Source organism: Cetorhinus maximus, chromosome 6 (assembly GCF_964194155.1).
Source record: "Cetorhinus maximus chromosome 6, sCetMax3.hap1.1, whole genome shotgun sequence".
Classification (NCBI taxonomy): Eukaryota; Metazoa; Chordata; class Chondrichthyes; order Lamniformes; family Cetorhinidae; genus Cetorhinus; species Cetorhinus maximus.
The window spans coordinates 14,050,888-14,071,257 of record NC_135884.1 but is presented as its reverse complement, the minus strand read 5'-3'; the positions used below and the strand labels follow the sequence as shown (position 1 = coordinate 14,071,257).

The 20,370-nt window shown below is 44.5% G+C and overlaps 1 protein-coding gene across 5 annotated transcripts in view; it reads right to left on the bottom strand.

Moving 5' to 3' along the window:
- The window catches only part of sema3fb (sema domain, immunoglobulin domain (Ig), short basic domain, secreted, (semaphorin) 3Fb), a 257,881-nt gene that overhangs the window by 223,660 nt on the left and 13,851 nt on the right, over positions 1–20,370 (bottom strand). For 2 of the 5 annotated variants that reach the window (XM_078543212.1, XM_078543215.1), the window contains exons 1-2: positions 4,997–5,511; positions 960–1,107 (exon numbers count right to left, since the gene is read on the bottom strand). In XM_078543212.1, the coding sequence (XP_078399338.1) occupies positions 960–1,062 (103 nt within the window). In that variant the 5' untranslated portion in view covers positions 1,063–1,107; positions 4,997–5,511. Of the gene's footprint in view, positions 1–959; positions 1,108–4,639; positions 4,660–4,996; positions 5,513–20,370 lie in introns of those variants that run through there. The other 3 variants (XM_078543216.1, XM_078543214.1, XM_078543213.1) reach the window with 3 other exon arrangements.

Here is a 20,370-nt window from a genome sequence, read left to right as displayed (position 1 = left end):
TTGAAGCCGGATGCAAGAGACCAGGTCGCTGATGACGTGATCTGACTTGCTTTAATGGCAACCTGGGTGACAGCACATAATGACCACCAGGAACCCACTGGCCTGAACTTGGCATGCTAAATTCGCCACCCTGAGATTCACATCACTTGAAAATCAAAGGCTGATGCTGCCCGGACACAAGCACAAATAACGGCCACCAATTAAATGTTTAGCGGGTGTGAACCGTTTAATTCAGTCCTTTGTGCTGGCTTCATTTCCTCCCCGTGTCGCTGACACAGGCTCAGCTCTCATGTTAAAAAGGGCACGGGGGAATCATGGCAAACCATCTTGGCGTGTCAGCCTGGCACCGTTTGCTCGGAGGTCACACCCATTGTGTTCCGACCCGCACAGCATCCTGGCAGATTCCCGGGAGGGAGGGGGGTGCACCGTATCCCCGGAAAATCAAAATTTGGGAACGAACCTGTGGAATACGCCTCTTAGGAATTACCCCAGAATAGAACTCTTGGAACAATAGTAAATAATCTGCGACAGATTGGATTTGGAAATAAGCCGCGCTAAGCATACCCCTGGGAATGGGGACGGGAGCATGAATTCGCAACCTCTGGAAAGAAATGTCGAGAAACGTATCCAGAAAAATTAACCGCTAGGAGCAAATAAGTACCTGGAGGAAGACCAGTATTTCCACGTCACAGATCCAGTACGAAATGTGTTATTAATTTTGCAAAACAATCTTGCTTCAATTGAAAACACTGAGAGACCACGACTACAGCTTCAAGAGCGGAGCATCCTATACTTCGAAAGGGTGTTGCTTATTACCTTCCATTTGCTACCTTTCAAAGAAACTCCACTGCAGCTTGATCCTCTCCCCTCTGCGTGTCAGCTCCTGACACCGGTGAACTTGTCAAGAAATAATTACCTTACTTTAATTCATCGGCACAAACGGCACGTCCGTCGCTTACCTTTAAAGCTCAGATACACTCGGGGGGCAGTCTGCTGATGACCCCTGGCATCACCGCACCATAGGGAAAGCACCAAGAGCCAGGTGGGCAGAAGGCGGTCCATGGCAACAGAAGCCAGCCGATTACAAAGAAACAGGAGCCTTCAGACCTGCATCAGGATGAAGGTACAAAGGACAAAAAAAAAACATAATCCCTCATCAGTTGAGTGGTTAGGCAAACAGCTCAATAGTGATTAAATCCAGCTTTTTTGTGGGTTAGTAGATACGAGACACAGAGAGAAAGAGAGAGAGAGAGAGAGAGACTCTGAATACCATAGTAACTTTAATATCTGCGCAGGGGGAAATGAAACATCAAGGAAGGTGTTCTGGTGGGGAGAAGGGGGTGGGGCGGGGGGAAATGGGAGGGAAGCCAAGTCGGTGCTGATCGTTAGAGAACAGCTCCCATCCGAGAGAACTGATTCAAATGGCCATTGCAAGTGAGTCAGGACCCAGCGTGAAAACAGTTATCAACGCAATAATTAATCATTGTTTGAAACATTAGCTCCAGTAAATTCAAATAATCCCTTTGAGTACATTAAGCAGATTTCAACTCCCCTACGAAAATAAACACTTATTACTGCTTTGAATGATACCCTTTCCATTTTTATTGCAACAGTGCTCCCTCCACTAACAAAGCTGTTTTGTGAGTCTGTAAATTCCTACTTTAAAAAAAAATAATATTTATAGCAGATGTTGACCTCCTTTGAAGGTGCGATACTGAGAGGCAACAGGAATGGCTGTGAAGGGGACAGATTCGCTGCTTGGGGTCCTTGATGGTTAGGTGCCATCTCACCCTCCCAAGCGTTATTATTTTAGCCACATATCCGGTAATTTTCATGAGTCAAAGACTTGGAGCTTTTCTCACTTTTTGATCTAAATTTCCCAGACCAGCAGATATGCCAACTCTAATAATCCATTTACGTGAGGATTTGAATGCACAGAGTTAGATCTGGGGCGGGGGTTGGCTGGGTGGGGAAGTTGAGCTTTTGTCGCAGACTGCAGGAATATTTCCATTAAGGTAGCTCTTGAAACAACACCGAGAAAACAGCTACTTATAAAAAGCACAAATGTGAAGGGCATTTCATCAATATAAAACTTAGGCTAATTCCTGCACGGGGATAGTCAGTAACTCTGAGTGACTGAGGGGTGTTTCTATGCTGGAATTCAGCTGAAATTCAGGGAGCTGCAGTGAAGACTGAAAATTCGGTTCAGCTCTGTGACCGCTGAGAAAATAGAACAATAATCCCAACCGAGGTAATGAATAAAACACAGCCAAACAGTGAATTGTTTTGTACTTCAAGGAATTTATATAAAATCTTCAATCTCGCTCACAGAAATATATTGACATACACACACTTACAGAAATGCACTGACACACACACACTCACACACTTACAGAAATACACTGACACACACACGCTTACAGAAATACACACACACACACACACTTACAGAAATACACTGACACACACACACTCACACACTTACAGAAATACACTGACACACGCACACACACTCTTACAGAAATACACTGACACACACACTCACACACTTACAGAAATACACACACACGCACTTACAGAAATACACTGACACACACACACTCACACACTTACAGAAATACACTGACACACACACACACTTACAGAAATACACTGACACACACACACACACACTTACAGAAATACACTGACACACACACACACACACGCTTACAGAAATACACACACACACACACACTTACAGAAATACACTGACACACACACACACTTACAGAAATACACTGACACACAGAAATATACTGACATTTACAGAAATACATTGACACATTTACAAAAATATACTGACACACATACACTTACAGAAATACACTGAAGTGCACACACGCACGCACGCATGCACACACACACACTACACTGACACACTTACAGAAACATCTAACACACAGTCACAGAAACACACCCTCAGATGTACAGGCACAGAAATACACTGACACACACACACACACACAATCACAGAAACACGCTGACACACACAGACTTACAAAAACAATGACACACACAGAAGTACACAGCCAACACACAGCCACAGAAACACACCCTCAGCCATCCACAGTCACAGAAATACACTGACGCACACACACACACACACACACACACGCAATCACAGAAACACTCTGGCAGATACACACTTACAGAAACATAATGACACACACAGAAATACACAGACAACACACTGGTGATACACACTCTCTGAAATAGACTGACACACACACACCACCCCCCCCAACTCCCCCACCCCCCCACAGAAATACGCTGACACACATACACACACAGAAAAATGCTGAGACACACTCAGAAATACACTGATACACGTCCATAGAAACACACTGACAGATACACTCACAGAAACACATTAAAACACACAGCCAGCATAATAATGAGAATCTGTGTTTGCTGTTCAACTCCAAAAGACGACCAAATACTGAAGCCAAGCCGGCATTTGTTTCCAAATTAATAGTCGACCCAGATTTTACAAATGGTATTCATTGTTCAGGCATTGGCTCAAATTCAGAATCAAATGAAATGACAGGGTCAAAACTGATTTTTAGTGAATCAAATTTGATTTGGAGTTCCAACATTTGATTCAATGCAAATTCTAGTATCAAGATTCCGTCGTTAATAACATAAGGAAAAAGCCACAAATAAAACAGGAAGCTATTGAAATCATTGGCCAGGGCACGTACATACACTTTGGCTTACAGTAGGACTTTATCATACATGATACGAATTTGGGGTCAGAGAGTAAAAACACTTCCTTCTCACGCTGTACAGTCCCAAAATGGATTGAGGTTTGTTCTGTGCAGGCACATAATTTGGGTCTCCTGTAGCATTTCACATCTATTATTACTGAAGAAATGCATTTGAGGACAGGTATCTTTAATAAGCAATTGCTGGTTACAGAATCGGTTTTTGATGGAAAGCTCGATTTTGGTAGGTTTTGATAAAAAAAATTTAACTTCGAAAAATTGGCATTAAAATCTCATCTACAGTCAAAAATCAAACATCACAGTATTGTATGTCTTCAGTAGGGCTTGGCTCCCTGAATTACTTCAGTTTAAACACCAAGTTCTCATTTGGTAGATTTACCCATTATTTTTCTTGGGGGGAAAAAAAACACACAACAGCTTCACAAAACACAGTAATGGAGTAGGAGTGAGTGAAAGATCGCACTCGTTGAAATAACCCCGAGTGCTGGGGGAGCCCTGGGAGCCGTCCTGCTGTCTAACCAGTAACAGCACAAGCAGGTGCTGTTGTGACATGCAGAAGGCATTGGAATCCAGCTCTGATCTCCTTAGCCCTTTAGAAGGAAAGAAGAGGGCACAAGCAGATATCCCGCAGATAAAAAGAGAGGAACGCGCCTACCCGGCTGGAGAAGGACAGACTGACGGGATGAGCGAGAGAGAAGAAAACTGCGCAGATGTTTAAAGAACACACAGCCTTGCCAGCTGACTGTCGAATAATGCCGTGTAAAAAACGTGACTGTCAAACGCTCGGCATCAACATGCATGCCAAACATTTGCACGAAATGGTATGGCAGTCTTAAAGAGATGTAAGAGCCTAGCTCTCTGCTTGTGCTCACCTCTAATGTCCAGCACTCTTCGTTCACCCTTGCCTGGTGCTCCCGGCAACGCAAAGCTACACTACTTTTAACAGTCCATTTATTAGCAAAGCGACAGTATGCAAAAGAGTGAGACCACAAATAAAAGAGAATAAAACCGCTCTCTGGAACTGCATTAGTCCAAGAATAATACAAACTACACTCAGACTTTGAAGCACAAATGACCATCCCACTCATATCAGTCTCTCTCACACCACATTCAAAAGCCTCTGAAAAGCCTTCACTTTGTCTCATTTGCAGCATTGTACTTCACCAGCTCACACACACACACACACACGTACATGAACACAGAGAAAGGACAAGATTTGAATGAGTTACCTATCGGTGGCTACGCTTGCTTGTCAAAGGGGAGCTAACTTTGCAGCACCCGTTGATCCGAGGAAACTTTCCTTCCTTTCCTGGCACAGGGTCAGGCAGCAGAAACAAAAAATAAAAATGTCTCAGTGACAACGGTGACAGAAAGAAAGTGTCCCCAGTTTTATCTCCACTTCACGGTCTTCAGAGCTTCAGTTTATCCAGAAACATGCTCCAGTCACCGGCTTGCACTTGAAGGCAAAGCAGCTCTGCACCTCCCACAGGTAGACTCTAAATGAGTAGAAGCACAGCCCCCTGTCCTTGTCCTGGTTTAAAAAGGTTTCTCAGGTATGCAAATGATAAGTGGCTCAAATCTTGACTTTGAAAGAAAAGGGGAGTTTCTCTCTCTCTGACTGTCTCCCTCAACTCACTGCTTCTGACTGTTCTCTGTGCTGCACTGAAGAACATGTCAGGTGGCGAAGAATCCACAGACGTTTGCATAATCCATCCTACGGAACAAAGTTGTGTGTTGGAATGCTCGCTGATGCCATCTTTGGGTAACTTGTGGTATCTGCAGCCTCCTTTCTTCGGCTTATGAGGGCTGAACTCAGCAGCAAATTCAAGGCAGAGAGCTGACAACTCTGTTAACCCTTACGTTGCAGCAGGATCAACAATTACTACACCCCCACCATCCCCACCCCCCACCCTCTCCTTCACCTGCCCCTGTCATCCAGCAAGACATCTCACACAGCTTTCAGAACCTACAGCGAGAGCGGGAAATCAAGCCTGATACAGGATATGCTGGGGGAGGCGTTTTCTGATTTAAAAAAAAAGCATTGAGACTGAGCGGTATCTCCCACTGAGATCTGCATCACAACAGCAGCTGGGGATGTCGTAACTTGGCTTTCTGGGTAATCGTCATTCTTCTAGACTCCCTGAAGAAAAGTGGAGGTCAGCCCCATTGTAAACCTTTACATTTCAGACTAGAGAGAGAACCAATTTGAGATGATCATGGCTGGAGTTCAGAATTATGGTGCTTCACTAGCTCTATTAGTAGATCTCGTTTCCTTTATTTTCTCTCTTACCTCACAAACCCGCTTTTATTTATTTGTTCCTAAGTTGCGTGCATCCTGGCTAGGCCAGCATTTATTGCCCATCCCTAATTGCCCTTGAGAAGGTGGCGGTGAGCTGCCTTCTTGAACCGCTGCAGTCCTTGTGGTGTAGGTACACCCACCGTGCTGTTAGGGAGGGAGTTCCAGGATTTTGTCCTAGCAACAGGGAAGCAATAGCGATATAGTTCCAAATCAGAATGGTTTGTGGCTTGGAGGGGAACTTGCAGGTGGTGGTGTTCCCATGTGTCTGCTGCCCTTTTCCTTCTAGGTGGTAGAGGTTGCAAGTTTGGAAGGACCTTTCAAAGGAAGCTTGGCATCTTGTTGCAGTGCATCCTGTATATAGTACACATTGCCACCAACGTGCACCGCTGGTGGATTGTTTAAGATGGTGCTGGGGTGCCGATGTCTAGCTGCATACAGACAACCACCTACTACAGTATCTGAGGAGTTGCAAACATTATACAATCAACAGTGAACATCCCCACTTCTGACCTCATGATGGACAGAAGGTCATTGATGAAGCAGCTGAAGATGCTTGGGCCTAGGACACATCCTGAGGAACTCCTGCAGCGATTTCCTGAGACTGAGATGACTGACCTCCTACAACCATAACCCTCTTCCTTTGTGCTAGGTATGACTCCAACCAGTGGAGCATTTTCCCCCTGCTTCCCATTGACTCTAGTCTTACTAGGGCTCCTTGATACCATATACCAGCTTGATGTCAAAGGCAGTCACTTTCACCTCATCTCTTCAATTCAGTTCTTTGGTCCATGTTTGAACCAAGGCTGTAATGTGGTCAGGAGCTGAGTGGCCCTGGCAGAACCCAAACTGGGCGTCAGTGAGCAGGGATTGCTGAGAAGTCATTAGCCATTGCAGAATTCCTAGCCTCTGATCTCAATTATAAAGGTGAAATGACTGCATTTATATGGTGCCTTTCATCAACTTCAGGAGGTCCCAAAGACCTTTCCAGCCAGTGAAATATTGCACCTTTGAAGTGTAGCCACTTTTGTGATGTAGGGATGTAGCAAGGTCCCACAGACATCAGCGACAAGACCAGACTTCCTGCTTTAATGACCTGGTCGAGGGATAAATATTGACCAAGACACAAGGAGAACTCCCTTACTCTTCTTCCAAATAGTGCCATGTCCAGCCTCTGAGGGCAGACAGGGCCTCGCTTTAGTGTTTCATCTGAAAGACTGCATTGAATTTTCAGCCTGGGTTATGGACTTAAGTCGCTTCAGAAAGGCCTGAAGTTGTCCTTTCTCTTTGTCAAATGTTGGGGGAGGGGCTGCTGTTTATCCCCAGAATTTCCTCTTTTTATTTCCGATTTCCATCATGCTAATTTCCTTTTGCTCACTTCACCTCGACATTTCGAATCATGGTCAAACTCATTTGTCCTGGTTGTCTGAGCTTTCATTCAGGCTCTTAGGCCACAAGAGCACGTGCGTAGGCGCTGGAGTGTTCTGGAAGCACAGTTCGGTCAGCCAATTGGAGAGACCGTCTTTAAATACAGTGGGGTCATAAACAGCGAATCAGCCCATTCAGCTTCCAGATGTGGTTCAGCCAAAAAAATGAACAACTGGTCAACAGCCACGGCCTATCATTAACCAAAACTCAGGATCACGGGGAAATAACCTGTACAGAGGTCAGGTCAGGCTTGTCTGTGATGGCTTTCACAGGTGATGGCTCCCTGTCTGGGCTCCTGCATGAATAAGGGATATTCAGACAAGACAGCGCACGATTGGTGGACCCTTGTCTCCGCAAGGTATCAATGTCCTTTGGCCAGGGAACGTCAACCAATTAAACAGAAAGCAAAATATTTGCAAAACCTAAAATCTACAGCCAAGGGCATTTTATTTCCGTGTTCCATTACATTTTTTTGACTGAACAGTGCGACAGCATCAGAGGTAAAGTGGCTTGGAGAAATTTGTTATTCTGACCTCGTGGAGGAGCTGCATTAAAACACATGGGCCAAACGTCCCTCCAATCGCAAAAAAGGCGGGAAGGAGCATGCTCCATACGGCACTACTGAAACTAGATTGTACGCTTCTGAAATGTGATGTCGTTAACAACCACTGAAGGAAAATAGCAGCCACTCAAGGTGCTGCTGATCCTTTACTGTTGTTGAAGCAGCTAAGAAACCACTTAACTATATAAAACTCCAGCTGCAGAGTGCACAGTCTGGGAGGAAAGCAATAATTGGGAAGTGCTCAGTTTACAGGGCCTGGTTAGTGAAGTGAGCTTTTCATAATTGGCATTGAGCCATTTCCCTCAACGACTGCACATTCAATAGCCGCATACTTACATTGTGAAGTGGACTGTTCAGTAAACTGGTACTAGAAAGCTCCATTATGTAAAAGAGTGAGCAGAATATTTGCCTTCAGAGGTGATAGAATTTGGCTGAAAGTGTGGATGCGATGTCATTGAGTCAGGCAGGACCTGTGGGCAGATGTGAGGAATGTTCCTCAACTTGAGGGCAAGACATGAGTTTCAACAGTTTAGATGTATATAAAGCCTTTGACGTAGAAAAACATTCCAAAGTGCTTCACCAAAGAGTTTCAGACAAAAATGGATGTCAATAGTTGGGGATATTAGGTAGAGCAGATGATAGATGTTGGTTTAAATAGAAGGATATTAAGGAGGGTCTTAGAGGAGGCGAGCTGGACAGGCAGTAAATTTTAAGGCGGGAATTCTATGGTTAGCGCCTAGACAGCTCAGGACACAGCCACCAATGGTCAAGCAAAGTGGGTGTGGGATGCACTGGAAGCCAGAATCAGACAAATACAGAAACTATGGAAAATTATACAACTGCAGAAGTTAACAGAGATAGGAGGAGGCATAAATGATTAAAATAGCACCTTGAGTCATATGACTTATATGGACATGAAGAAAAGTAATAGTAGTATCGTTGTATGGTAGTAGTACATGAATAAAGTACTGCACTGAAGCAGAGGAATGATGGTGTTACAAATTCAAATCTGTCACTGATACCTTCAGTCACCTCAGTCACTCCTATAAGCAGTCCGGGTGTCTTAATTTTATGTGACTTGTCTTATGCCTACTTGCTAAAGTACCTCCTGAGAATCTGGGTCAAATATTTCTGTCTTTTGCATGTGTAGTTCTTCAATCTCCCCCAAGCAAGGCTGAGAACACATTAAGTGAGACAAAGTCTGATACAAATCAATAAACTGCTTTATTTCAGTCAGATGTACATGCTGAACAACAGTTGTGATCAGATTCATTTAATTCAGGCAATGAAATTAATCTTCAGATATTAGTGCATAATAAAGTATATGTTATACATCCCCACCTCCATGGGTTGTCTTATTTGACTTAAACAAGATGTTTTCTAACAGTTCCTCTAGCATTTACAACCTTTTTGTCTCAGTGAAAGCCTCTGTAGCCTTCCCTATAACAACCTGAATGGTCGTTTGTGTCTCTCGTTCCTGTGTTATTCACAGACAGCCTTTGATCAAAGACTTTCCAGCATAAACCCAACAGGCTGAATGGCCTACTTCTGTCCCGTAATTTCTGTGATTTTGTGATAAGCCATGGTGGATCGGCATCGGTGCCCCCTGTTACTGTGGGTTCATTGTTTGCAGAGACAACCCTGACTGTCACTGGTGCAGGGCTACCTGACGACAGAGAATACCATTCACTCTAAACTGACGTCTCGCTAATATGAAAGTATTGCAACTCATCCAATTCCCTAAAGCCAAGGAATCTCTGAGGCAGAACATATCTTTTGCTTTGAGTCTGTGCTGAGGAATGCTGTACAAGTTCATCAACCCTGACATTAAAGAACAAAATAAAACCTTTTTCCTAATTAAATTTCTGTTAATCTGTATTGGTCAAGGGCGGAAGAGGGGGATAGGAATCCTCAGATCAGTCTAAAATACTCCTCTTTATACTCAGTCTACTTTTTCTCTAAGGTTAGTCAAGAGGAAAATATGGTCCACAATGTTGAGGATTCCACTCTCCCTTACTTCTCTCTCCTTCCGCCCAATATATCCTTACCCATGATTAATGACTGTATCTAATTTGATGTTAATTGAGCAACCTTCAGCCAATCAGCCTATGTGGCAATCCCTAGTGTTCCATTGCGCGTTCTTCTACCTTGGACTCTAGGCGTGGGACTTGGTTCGTAGAGAGATTGTAGACATTCTCTGGTATCTGCTTAACACTTGTAACCTAAACAGGCTACAGACACGTAGCTCCTAGGCATGATTCTAATGTCTCTCTCGAGGGAGAGTCTAACACATGACTGACTAGTGTCGGTGGTACATCATCATCTACGTCATACATTAGCATTTCCCATCTGTTAACCCTTTATACTACACCAGTCAGTCCCTAGATGATAAAAGCATGCACTCTTTAAACAGAAATGCAACTTTATATTAAAAGCAAAAGCAGGTTGTAAAGAAGTCTGTGATTGTTTGATATTGAAAAATATCATCCCAAAGGACTCCTTCTTTAACAGAGGCTGTGATGGTTAAATATCTTCTTTAAACATGTTCTGATGTTACGATTCCTTCGCATAAAGGATCCCGATATTAAATTCCTTTTTAAAAGCTATTCAGATGGTTATGCTCTCGTTTTAATGGAGGATCTGGTGGTTAAATGGCTTCTTTAAAAGAGCTCTTAATCGTCTTGTTTCCTTAATGAGGTCCTGATTGTTTTAGTGCTTCTTTAAAAGTGCTTATATTTCTTCAAGTTGTCAAAGGGAAGGGTTTCTATCTCGATTCTCACCGAATAAAGCTGAAGACAAACACTTTGGACCAGATTTTGCTATTGAGTCAGGAAATTTCCCAACTTGCCAGAGCCGCTTTGGTTAAAAAAAGTACCCTGAATTGTGAGATTTTCACTCCGGGGGGAAGGCAGGTATGGGATCAAGTCGGGGGCATTGGCCCTGGAACAGAGCACAGGTGGCCACAAGGGTCGGCAAGTGCCGAGGCGGACTGGTTAGAAGGCCTGCCCCAGCTCTCTGCGACTTCATCCCAGTTGTTTTAGAAGATTTTAGACCCACCAGACCTCACCCCTCACACCCCATCGCCCTCACCACTCGCCCTCATCCCCTCCAGGTCAACTCATCCCCCCACCCCCCACCCAACCCCCATGGCCCTTCATACCTTCCTTGCCAACTCCATGGCCAGTCACCTAGTATCCACCATGGGCAGCCCTCAGGAATCATGCGGAGGTGAAATAAAATATACTTCTAAACATCAAATACAATTTTCACTATACAGGCTTGATCGTGAAAAATCTCCCGTTCATTAAAGCATCAAAGCTTTTAAGTCTTCTCGAGTGGTTAATCTCTTACCATTATTTAAAAAGAGCACGAGGGACGGGCCAGAAAATGATAGGCCGGTTAGTCTGACTTTGGTGGTGGGCAAATTATTGGAAACAATTCCGAGGGACAGGATAAACTGTCACTTAGAAAGGCACAGTTCGCTCAGGGATAGTCAGCATGGCTGTGTTAAGGGAAGATCGTGTCTTACTAATTTAATACAACTTTTTGAGAAAGTAACAAGGAGAATTGGTGAGGGCAGTGGAGTGGATGTTGTCTACATGGATTTCAGTAAGGCATTTGACAAGGTACCACATGGCAGACTGGCCAGGAAAGTGAGATATCGTGGTATACAGGGGAAGGTTGCAGGTTGGATCCAAAATTGGCTCAGAGACAGGAAACAAAGGGTAACGGTCGATGAATGTTTTTGCGAATGTAAAACAGTTTCCAGTGATGTTCCACAGGGCTCAGTGTTGGGGCTCTTGCTGTTCGTTGTACATATTAATGATTTAGACTTAAATGTGGGAGGCATGAGTGGGAAATTTGCAGATGACACGAAAATTGGCCATGTAGTTGATAGTGAAGAAGATAACTGACAACTCCAGAATGATATCAATGGTTTGGTTGAGTGGGCGGAGAAGTGACAAATGGAATTCAATCCGGAAAAGTGCGAGGTAATGCGTATGTCGAGGGCAAACAAAACAAGGGAATACTCAATAAATGGGAAGTTATTGAGAGGGGTTGAGGAACTGAGAGACTTTGGAGTGCATGTCCACAGGTTCCTGAAGGTGGCAGGACAGGTGGACAAGGTGATCAAGAAAGCATATGGAATGCTTTTCTTTATTGCTCAAGGTATTGAATACAAAAGCAGGGATGTAATGATGGAACTATATAAAACACTGGTTAGGCCACAGCTGGAATTTTGTGTACAGTTCTGGCCACCACATCACAGGAAAGACATAGTTGCTCTGGAGGGAGTGCAGAGGAGATTTACAAGATTGTTGCCAGGGCTTGAAAATTGTAGCTATGAGGAGAGATTGGATAGGTTAGGGTTGTTTTCCTTAGAACAGAGGAGGCTAAGGGGTGACCTAATTGAGGTGTACAAAATTATGAGGGGCCTAGATAGGGTAGACAGGAAAGACTTGTTTCTCCTGGCTGAGGGGCCAATTACCAGGGAGCATAGATTTAAGATGATTGACAGAGGTTTAGAGGGGACATGAGGAAAATCTTTCTCACTCAGGGATGGTGGGTGTCTGGAATTCACTGCTTAATTTGATGGCTGATGCTGAAATGCTCAATTCATTTAGAAGGTACCTGGATCTGCATCTGAAGTGCTGTACCCTGCAAGGCTACAGACCAGGTGCTGGAAAGTGGGATTAAAATGAGTGGCTAGTTTCTTTTTTCTCTTTTGGCCTGTGCAGGCACGACAGACTGAATGGCCTCTTTCCGTACTGTAATTTTTCTATGGTTCTACGGTTCTATAAAAACAAACAAACAAGTGATCATACCCTTAATCCTTTAATAGCCTCTTTAAGTTGTCAGTCAAATCGTGAACTCAGAAGTCCCCGCTATGATAATTTTAGCTTTTCAAATTCAGCCACTCATAATGAACAGCCTTTAGGGAAATGTCAACTAAGAACTCTATTGAAATTGCTTGAATAGATGCTGCACCAGCTGGCCTGTAAATCAAAGCAGTCCAACAGAGGTTTATTTTAATAATCGCTGACGGATGTAGCCAGTTTATTTTTACAGTTTGAAGAGTGGGTGAATTAAAAAAACTTCAGATCACGACAATTAAACAGATCTTATCAGCCCTTCAAGAGTGTTTATATCTGCTCCATAAATTTGTAAATCCCACATTGCTGGTTAAGACCCTTGCAATGTCTAAAATGGGGCCGGCTTGAACTCAGCACTAAGTTCAAATTGCCCTGCTGAGTTTGGGTTTCCCTACTCTGTGACTCATGCCTCCCTCCTTTTCCCCTACTGGCAAAAATTGGATCTGTTGGAAATGGAGGCAGGACTTCCACATCCAGTTCCCGCTCACCATTTTTAAAGGGCCACAGTGTCTTCCTGACTCCATGAAAATCCGGCCCAAGAAAATGTTGTTATCAAAGAGAAAAGGCAACATATATGTTTTACCACACAGGTCGGCCGAGTGTCAACTCAATGGACACGGCTTGATGTTGATTTTGACATTGGGCCATCAAATATTTTCATAAACAATTTATCAGTGTTACAAGATGCTTGCACGGTGACAGCATGCTTATTTTTAACCCAATCAATCAATGCAAAACATGCCCAAATATTTACCTTCTTTAAGTTCACCAAGGAAGGGATTTCATTAATGTTGAATGGTAGACCAATACCTATTGCAATTTTACCAGCCGTCTAGTGCTTACAATATTCCAGGAGATTTATCACGACTTCACGCCTTCGACTGTCACATCTGGTAAAACAACTTTTCGCCTTATCCCTAATATTTGTATAATTAATAAATGATGGTGTTTAAAGAAATAGGGGATTTAAAAAAGACACCTCATTTTTAAGGCCTCTGTGATTTCTTTCCCCTAGGAAAAATTTCCAAGTGTCCAGGAGAGTTATTTTTGACTCCTGGAGACTCCAGGCAATCCTTGAGGGTTGGCAACCCTAGACTCGGGAATAGCAAAGTTGCTTTGGTGCAGTAACTCTTTCAAGTTATCAACAATCACAGATTGTAACTCTTTTGAGTACATTCACAGTTCTTGGTTTCCAGGAGTGGGACATGAACCCACAACCTTCTGATTCAAAGGCGAGGGTGCTATGAACTGAGCCACAGTAAGGGGTACCTTTCCTAATCCAGTAGTTATCCTACAACTAACCATGCAATCGTGAACTTCACTGCTTAATTAGAGCTCTTAATTTCTGGTATCCTACTCTTTTATGAACTTTCTATTAACTGTCCTGTAGTGACCACAGTTTCATATCTAAATCCCAAATATGGCCTCACCAATGCATTATAGAGGATTGCAACAACCTGCTTTAACTTTTGATCAAATGTCCTTGACTTGCTCGCAATAAATCGTGTAACTTTAAAGGCCTTGTTGATGACTCTATATTGTGTGGGTACTTTCTGTGATTGGTCATTAATCACACTCATTCTTTAGTCAGTGGTCTTTAATCGCCCTTATATCATGTTACCGTTCCACCCTTGCCAATGAAAGCATTGGGGTTTTTAACCATCGTTCTAAGCAAGTTCATTGTTATTTTAACCTATTTGTTTATAGAATCATAGAATCATAGAAGGGTCACAGCACAGAAGGAGGTCTATTGGCCCGGTCAGTCAGTGCCAGCTCTCTGCAAGAGCAATTTAGCTAGTCCTAATCGTCTACCCTTTCCCTGTATCCCTGTAAATGTTTTCCCTTCAGGTGTTTGTCTAATTTCCTTTTGAAAGCCATGACTGAATCTGCCTCCACCATACTCTCAGGCGTGGACTCCAAATCCTAACCACTCGCTGCGTAAAAAAAGATTTCCACTCATGTCGCTGTGGGTTCTATTGCCAATTATTTTAAATCAGTGTCCCCTGGTTCTCAATCCTCCGGCAATTGGAACAGTTTCTCTCTATCTACCCTGTCTAGACCCTTCATGATTTTGAACAGCTCTATTCTGTCGAACCTCCTCTCGACCTTTACAATAGATTAACGCCTTTAAAATAGTGGAGAGAAGCATTATATATGAATGCTAAAACATAATTTCAAGACAAATATTGTTTTGCATAATAAGGCAGTGGTGGTTACTTGTATCTGTGCAAAGTTTTGAGGTGAAGATTTTTGTGGTTCCTGCAAAAAGTGGCTGTGTGCACTGGATGTTGCAGATGAGCTTCTGTAATGCTTCAGGATATTGGATTTTTTTCAAGGTTATAATCATATACAAATGCATGTGTCTAGTTGCAGCTGCCTTGTAATGTTGAAGAACAAAATTGAAGTGAAATCCCTTGATCATCTCTGTTATTCTGTTCCGAATGAGTTCCTAATCTCAGCTGTGCTGTTGTGGGCGAGGAACCAAGTCCAAAAGCTTCTGTCACATTAGAGAAAGGAAAACTACAAGAGTCGTCAACAAGAGAGAATCTAACCATCGCCTCTTGGCATTCGATTGCACTACCATCGCTGAATCCCCCACTATCAACATCCTGGGGGTTAACATTGACCAGAAACTGAACTGGACTAGCCATATGAATACTGTGGCTACAAGAGCAGGTCAGGGGCTAGGAATCCTATGGTGAGTAACTCACCTCCTGACTCCCCAAAGTCTGTCCACCATCTACAAGGCACAAGTCAGGAGTGTAATGGAATACTCTCCACTTGCTTGGATGAGTGCAGCTCCAACAACACTCAAGAAGCTCAACACCATCCACTTGATTGGCACCCCATCCACCACCTTCAACATCCACTCTCCCCACCACCAGCGCACAGTAGCAGCAGTGTGCACCATCTATAAGATGCACTGCATTAACTCACCAAGGCTCCTTAGTCAGCATCTTCCAAGCCCACAACCGCTACCATCTAGAAGGATGAGGGCAGCAGATGCATGGCAACACCACCATCTGCAAGTTCCACTCCAAGCCACTCACCATCCTGACCTGGAAATATATCACCATTCCTTCACTGTCACTGGATCAAAATCCTGGAACTCCCTCCCTAACAGCACTGTAGGTGTATCTACACCACATGGACTGCAGTGGTTCAAGGAGGCAGCTCACCACCACCTTCTCCAGGGCAATTAGGTACAGGCAATAAATTCTGGTCCAGCCAGCGACACCCACAACCCATGAACGAATTTTTTAAAAATCTCAGTCAGGGCTTACTCTCACATCCCTCATATTATACAGTGGAACTGCCAAAGGCGACTTTGGTGCCTGACTCACATGGAGATGGTGGGTGCACATGAGAGTTGCCAACTCTGGTTGAACGTATTCCTGGAGTTTTCATCGCATCAGCCCCTGCCCCCTGTCATCCTGCCCACATGCTCCTGCCATTGGTTACTCAACATGTCCATTCTCACTCCAGTCCCTGCAACTTCCCTTGCCAATTGGGAAATGAATGGGCTTTTTGGGCAGAATTTTAAAAGCTTGGGCTGAGGCTTTTCCGCTTCTAGCCAAACTTGCAGGAGGTGGGTGAGCAAATAGAAGTGACCGCCTGCCCACCAATGACGGGTAGCCAATTAATGCCAATGAACTGGCTAACTGGGCCCAGACTGAGGATGCTGCTGGAATCTTACTGGTGGCAGGCAAAGCCCGGTAGGTCCCAGGGACCCAACAAAACCTCCCTTACTTAATCCCCCTCCCCCTCCCCCTGAGCCGCTTCAGTCACAGGGCCACAGTTGTAGTTGCAGGTCCCCCCCACCCCACCATGTTGGCACAGCAGCTGGGACCGCAAATAACGTTAGAATGTTCTTACATCTTCCAAGAGCACTTCCACCGTGAGGCTCCCTCACATTCCCCTGCCTCCTCTCCTGGTGGGAATGCTGGCAAAACATCTTGGTGGGCCCTCCCATTAGCCCAACTGGATGCATGTCCCACCTGAATGCTGCTGTGGGAAGTGGACTCTTCATTGGCCACCTCCAGTAATCACTCTGGACTTGCTTTTCATCCCCAGAAAATCTTTTAACAGCGGTAAGACTCCATCTGGTATTACCCAATTAGATGGTTTTAGACTCTCAGCCAATCAGCTTTTCTCCTCCCACCTCCCCTATTTTCTAACACATGAGCGAAGGTGTTCAAAGGAAATGAAATGAAATCAACTTTTTTGATAATTCCTCAATGATTTTGCTCCCAGATTGTTCACAGCAGGGTCCTGGAGATTAATCTGTGGTTCCTCGAGACCCCACACCAATGCTGTAGGTTTGGCAACCCTATAGTGCACACTGGCAAGACTGGCAAAAGAGATGGGAGAAACAAGGTAAAAATTGCTAGATAGCTCTTAGCCCAAAGCATTGGAAAGGAATCTATCTCCTTTGTGAATATTTGCAGTTAATAAATGCGCAATTTAAAAAGGCATTTGGTACTCTAAAAGGTTAATCTGCTCTGTTTCATTTCAGTGATGGGGAGGTGATCATCTTCTTGGGTGATAGTGATTGTAAACATAAACAGAAATTCCAGCATATGAAAACTCGACACAGAACAGAAAGAAAAGCCACTCCCTTGCGTATAAAACAAAGCCAGCTAACAAAATGGTTCAAATTTAACAAAAAAAAGGGGGATTGTGTGTGATAGTTATACTTCCGATCTAAGGCATGGGCTTTCAAACTGTGGTCTCAGAACCAAAGAACCAAAAAGGGCATAGCAGAGGGCTCCTCAGGTAATCGGATTTCCTTATATATTGGTTCACTGACACATAGGCCCAGGTCTTCTGTTCTCCAGGTTGTCGTACCCCGGAGGTACCCCGGAAGATGCACTGGAACTGCACGGGATCTGCCCGGGAAGCTTCAGCTTCTGTTGGGCAATTACCCTGCGTCTGGAACCCTCTGAAACTCCAATTTAAAATCTGAGACGTCAGACGGTCCTGACTCTACTAGCAGAACCGTTACCCAGGAAAGGTTAGAAGGATTAAAGCCACTTCTTAGTCTTGGTTAACTATAATACTGACCCCCTTCAACCCCCACCCAATGAACCCCTCCCGACTACACGCCCGACACCTGACTACCTCTCCACCCCCCGATTACCCCCCGACCTTCCGGCTACCCCCAACCCCAGCCCCCTCACATCCTAATTATACCCCCAGCTCCCCGACTATCCCCCCACACCCTGACTTCCTCCCACCTGCAACTACCCTCACGACCCCCTAACTACACCACCCCCCCCACCCACCAACTACCCCACCAAGCCCCCGACCCACCCTACCCCCTCACCCACTTACTTTACACACTAACCTTTTCTCCTGTCGGAAGTGCCTTTGGGACATTTGAACTTACAGGTTGACAACAGCTAGTGGCGTAAACGGGGTGCATGGCTTCATTCCCCCAGGCGCCCCTACACTACACTGAAGGACTCCAGGAGTAGCTAGGCTCCACATTTCGCTGCAGGCCCGGGTTGGAAGTCCGGGCAAGAATTGTGGAGCCCCCGTCTAAGGTAGGAAAATAGGAGTGGCAATCCGACAGTGAAGAAGATTCGGCCCATTATTTCTGTTGTTGACGAGTAATTAAAAGGAACATTTTCTTCAATGGTAGCTATGTTCGCTGACCACTTTGAAGGGAGAGAGAGTGCTAATATTTGCAGACAATCCCTGCACAGTAAAGTTTGTAAGCCTATAATCTAAGGATCTTCAAGGTGAAAAGGGACAATCATAAATACCTTGCCATGTAATCTAACAAGTCCCCACAAAACACACTTCCACCCACCCCCCTCCACCAACCCACCCTACTTAATGTTACCAGAGTGCTCCTGGTGAGTGTTAGCCTTCATAGACAGCTGTTCTGTCTGGGACAGAGCCAAAGCAGTGCCCTGTGTCTGAATGAGCATGTTCCCCCAGACCATAAGAAAAGGTACAGTGTGCTGGCTACCAGACCAAGACACCAGCCCAAATAAAACCTAACCTTCCCCCAAAGCCGCAAACGTAAAGGCCAAAGAAACCTCTGTCAAAGTCTCCGTCAAACCTCTTGCCAGTGTTTCTTTTGAATTAAGAAAGCATTCGGTTAACTTCAATAGCCTGTGTCACCAGATAGAAAAGACAGGTGCACAAGTAAGTCACAGATATATTTCTCTCCACATGGGTCCATCAGCTAGGGGACAGGGCATGGACTGAGCAGCAAACTGCTTGGCGAGTAAACACCAATCTCCGGCAGCCTCCACTTGCTTTTCTTTGCGACCTGATATCCCTCTGGCTGCTCACTCTGTTATTTACTGTATTTTTTCAAAGCTTCTTGAATTCCACCAAATTGCAGCCCTTCTAATCCAAGGAATGTGCTCCCTCTGGACCAGTGAACTTGCCGATGCCACAATTTGGAATTATTCTCTTTAAAGCCGTGAAAGTAAATCCTGCTTGTACCTCACTAATGGATCAACATCCTGGGATAGAGTGAGGCACGGGCACCATTGCATAACTCATCACTGCACGGTTCACATTTAAATTCTTAGCTTGAATTCATATAGACAAATTAAAAAACATTAAATTAAAACAGAAAATGCTGGAAAAACGCAGCAGGTCTGACAGCATCTTTGGAGAGAGAAACAGAGTTAACGTTTCAAGTCCATATTAAATCAGGAGCTGCAGCAGAAATAGTTTCTAGTACAGAACAGACAATGCAGTCAACATTGAACCCTACAGTAGAATTCTGGGGAGGGTGACTAAAGCTGCTCAGGGACTCCGGGTTGGAAATCAGTTGTTGGAGGCGCTGACTTTGAGATGAGACGTTAAAATTGAGTCCCCCTCTGGCCTTGCAGGTGACTTCAAAGATCTCATAGCACCATTTGGAAGAGGAACAGGGGAGTTATCCCCAGCTCCCTGGCCAAATTTACCCCACAGCCAACACCACCAAAACAGGTGATGTGGTCGTTTAACTCATCGCTATCTGTGGGAGCTTGCTGTGTGTAAATCGGCTGCTGTGATCCCTACAACACTGAAGCGGCTACACTTCCAAAGGCTGCAAATTATTTTGGGGCATCTGCAGATTGTGAGAGGTGCTATATAAATGCAAGTCTTACTTTGTTGAAGCACCCCCCCCCTCCCTCCACTGCCTCTCCTACCCCTGCCCACCACTCCAGCCATTCCTTCTCCTGTGCATCTCTGGGATTTGAGTGCAGACAGCTTTCTATCCACTGTGGAGAATTATGCAATGCTTTCATTCCTAAAACCATTGGATTATAGCTCCTTACCCATCTTTCTCCTACTTCCTCTCGCTAAATATTTGCCCTTTGTCACACAGGCTAGTTCAGTTCAATCATTCACAGAAAATATTTGCAGAGAATTGCTTAATTTCAAGAATGGGAATGTGCAGGGTGCAGAATGCGGCAGAGAGAGCAGAAAGGC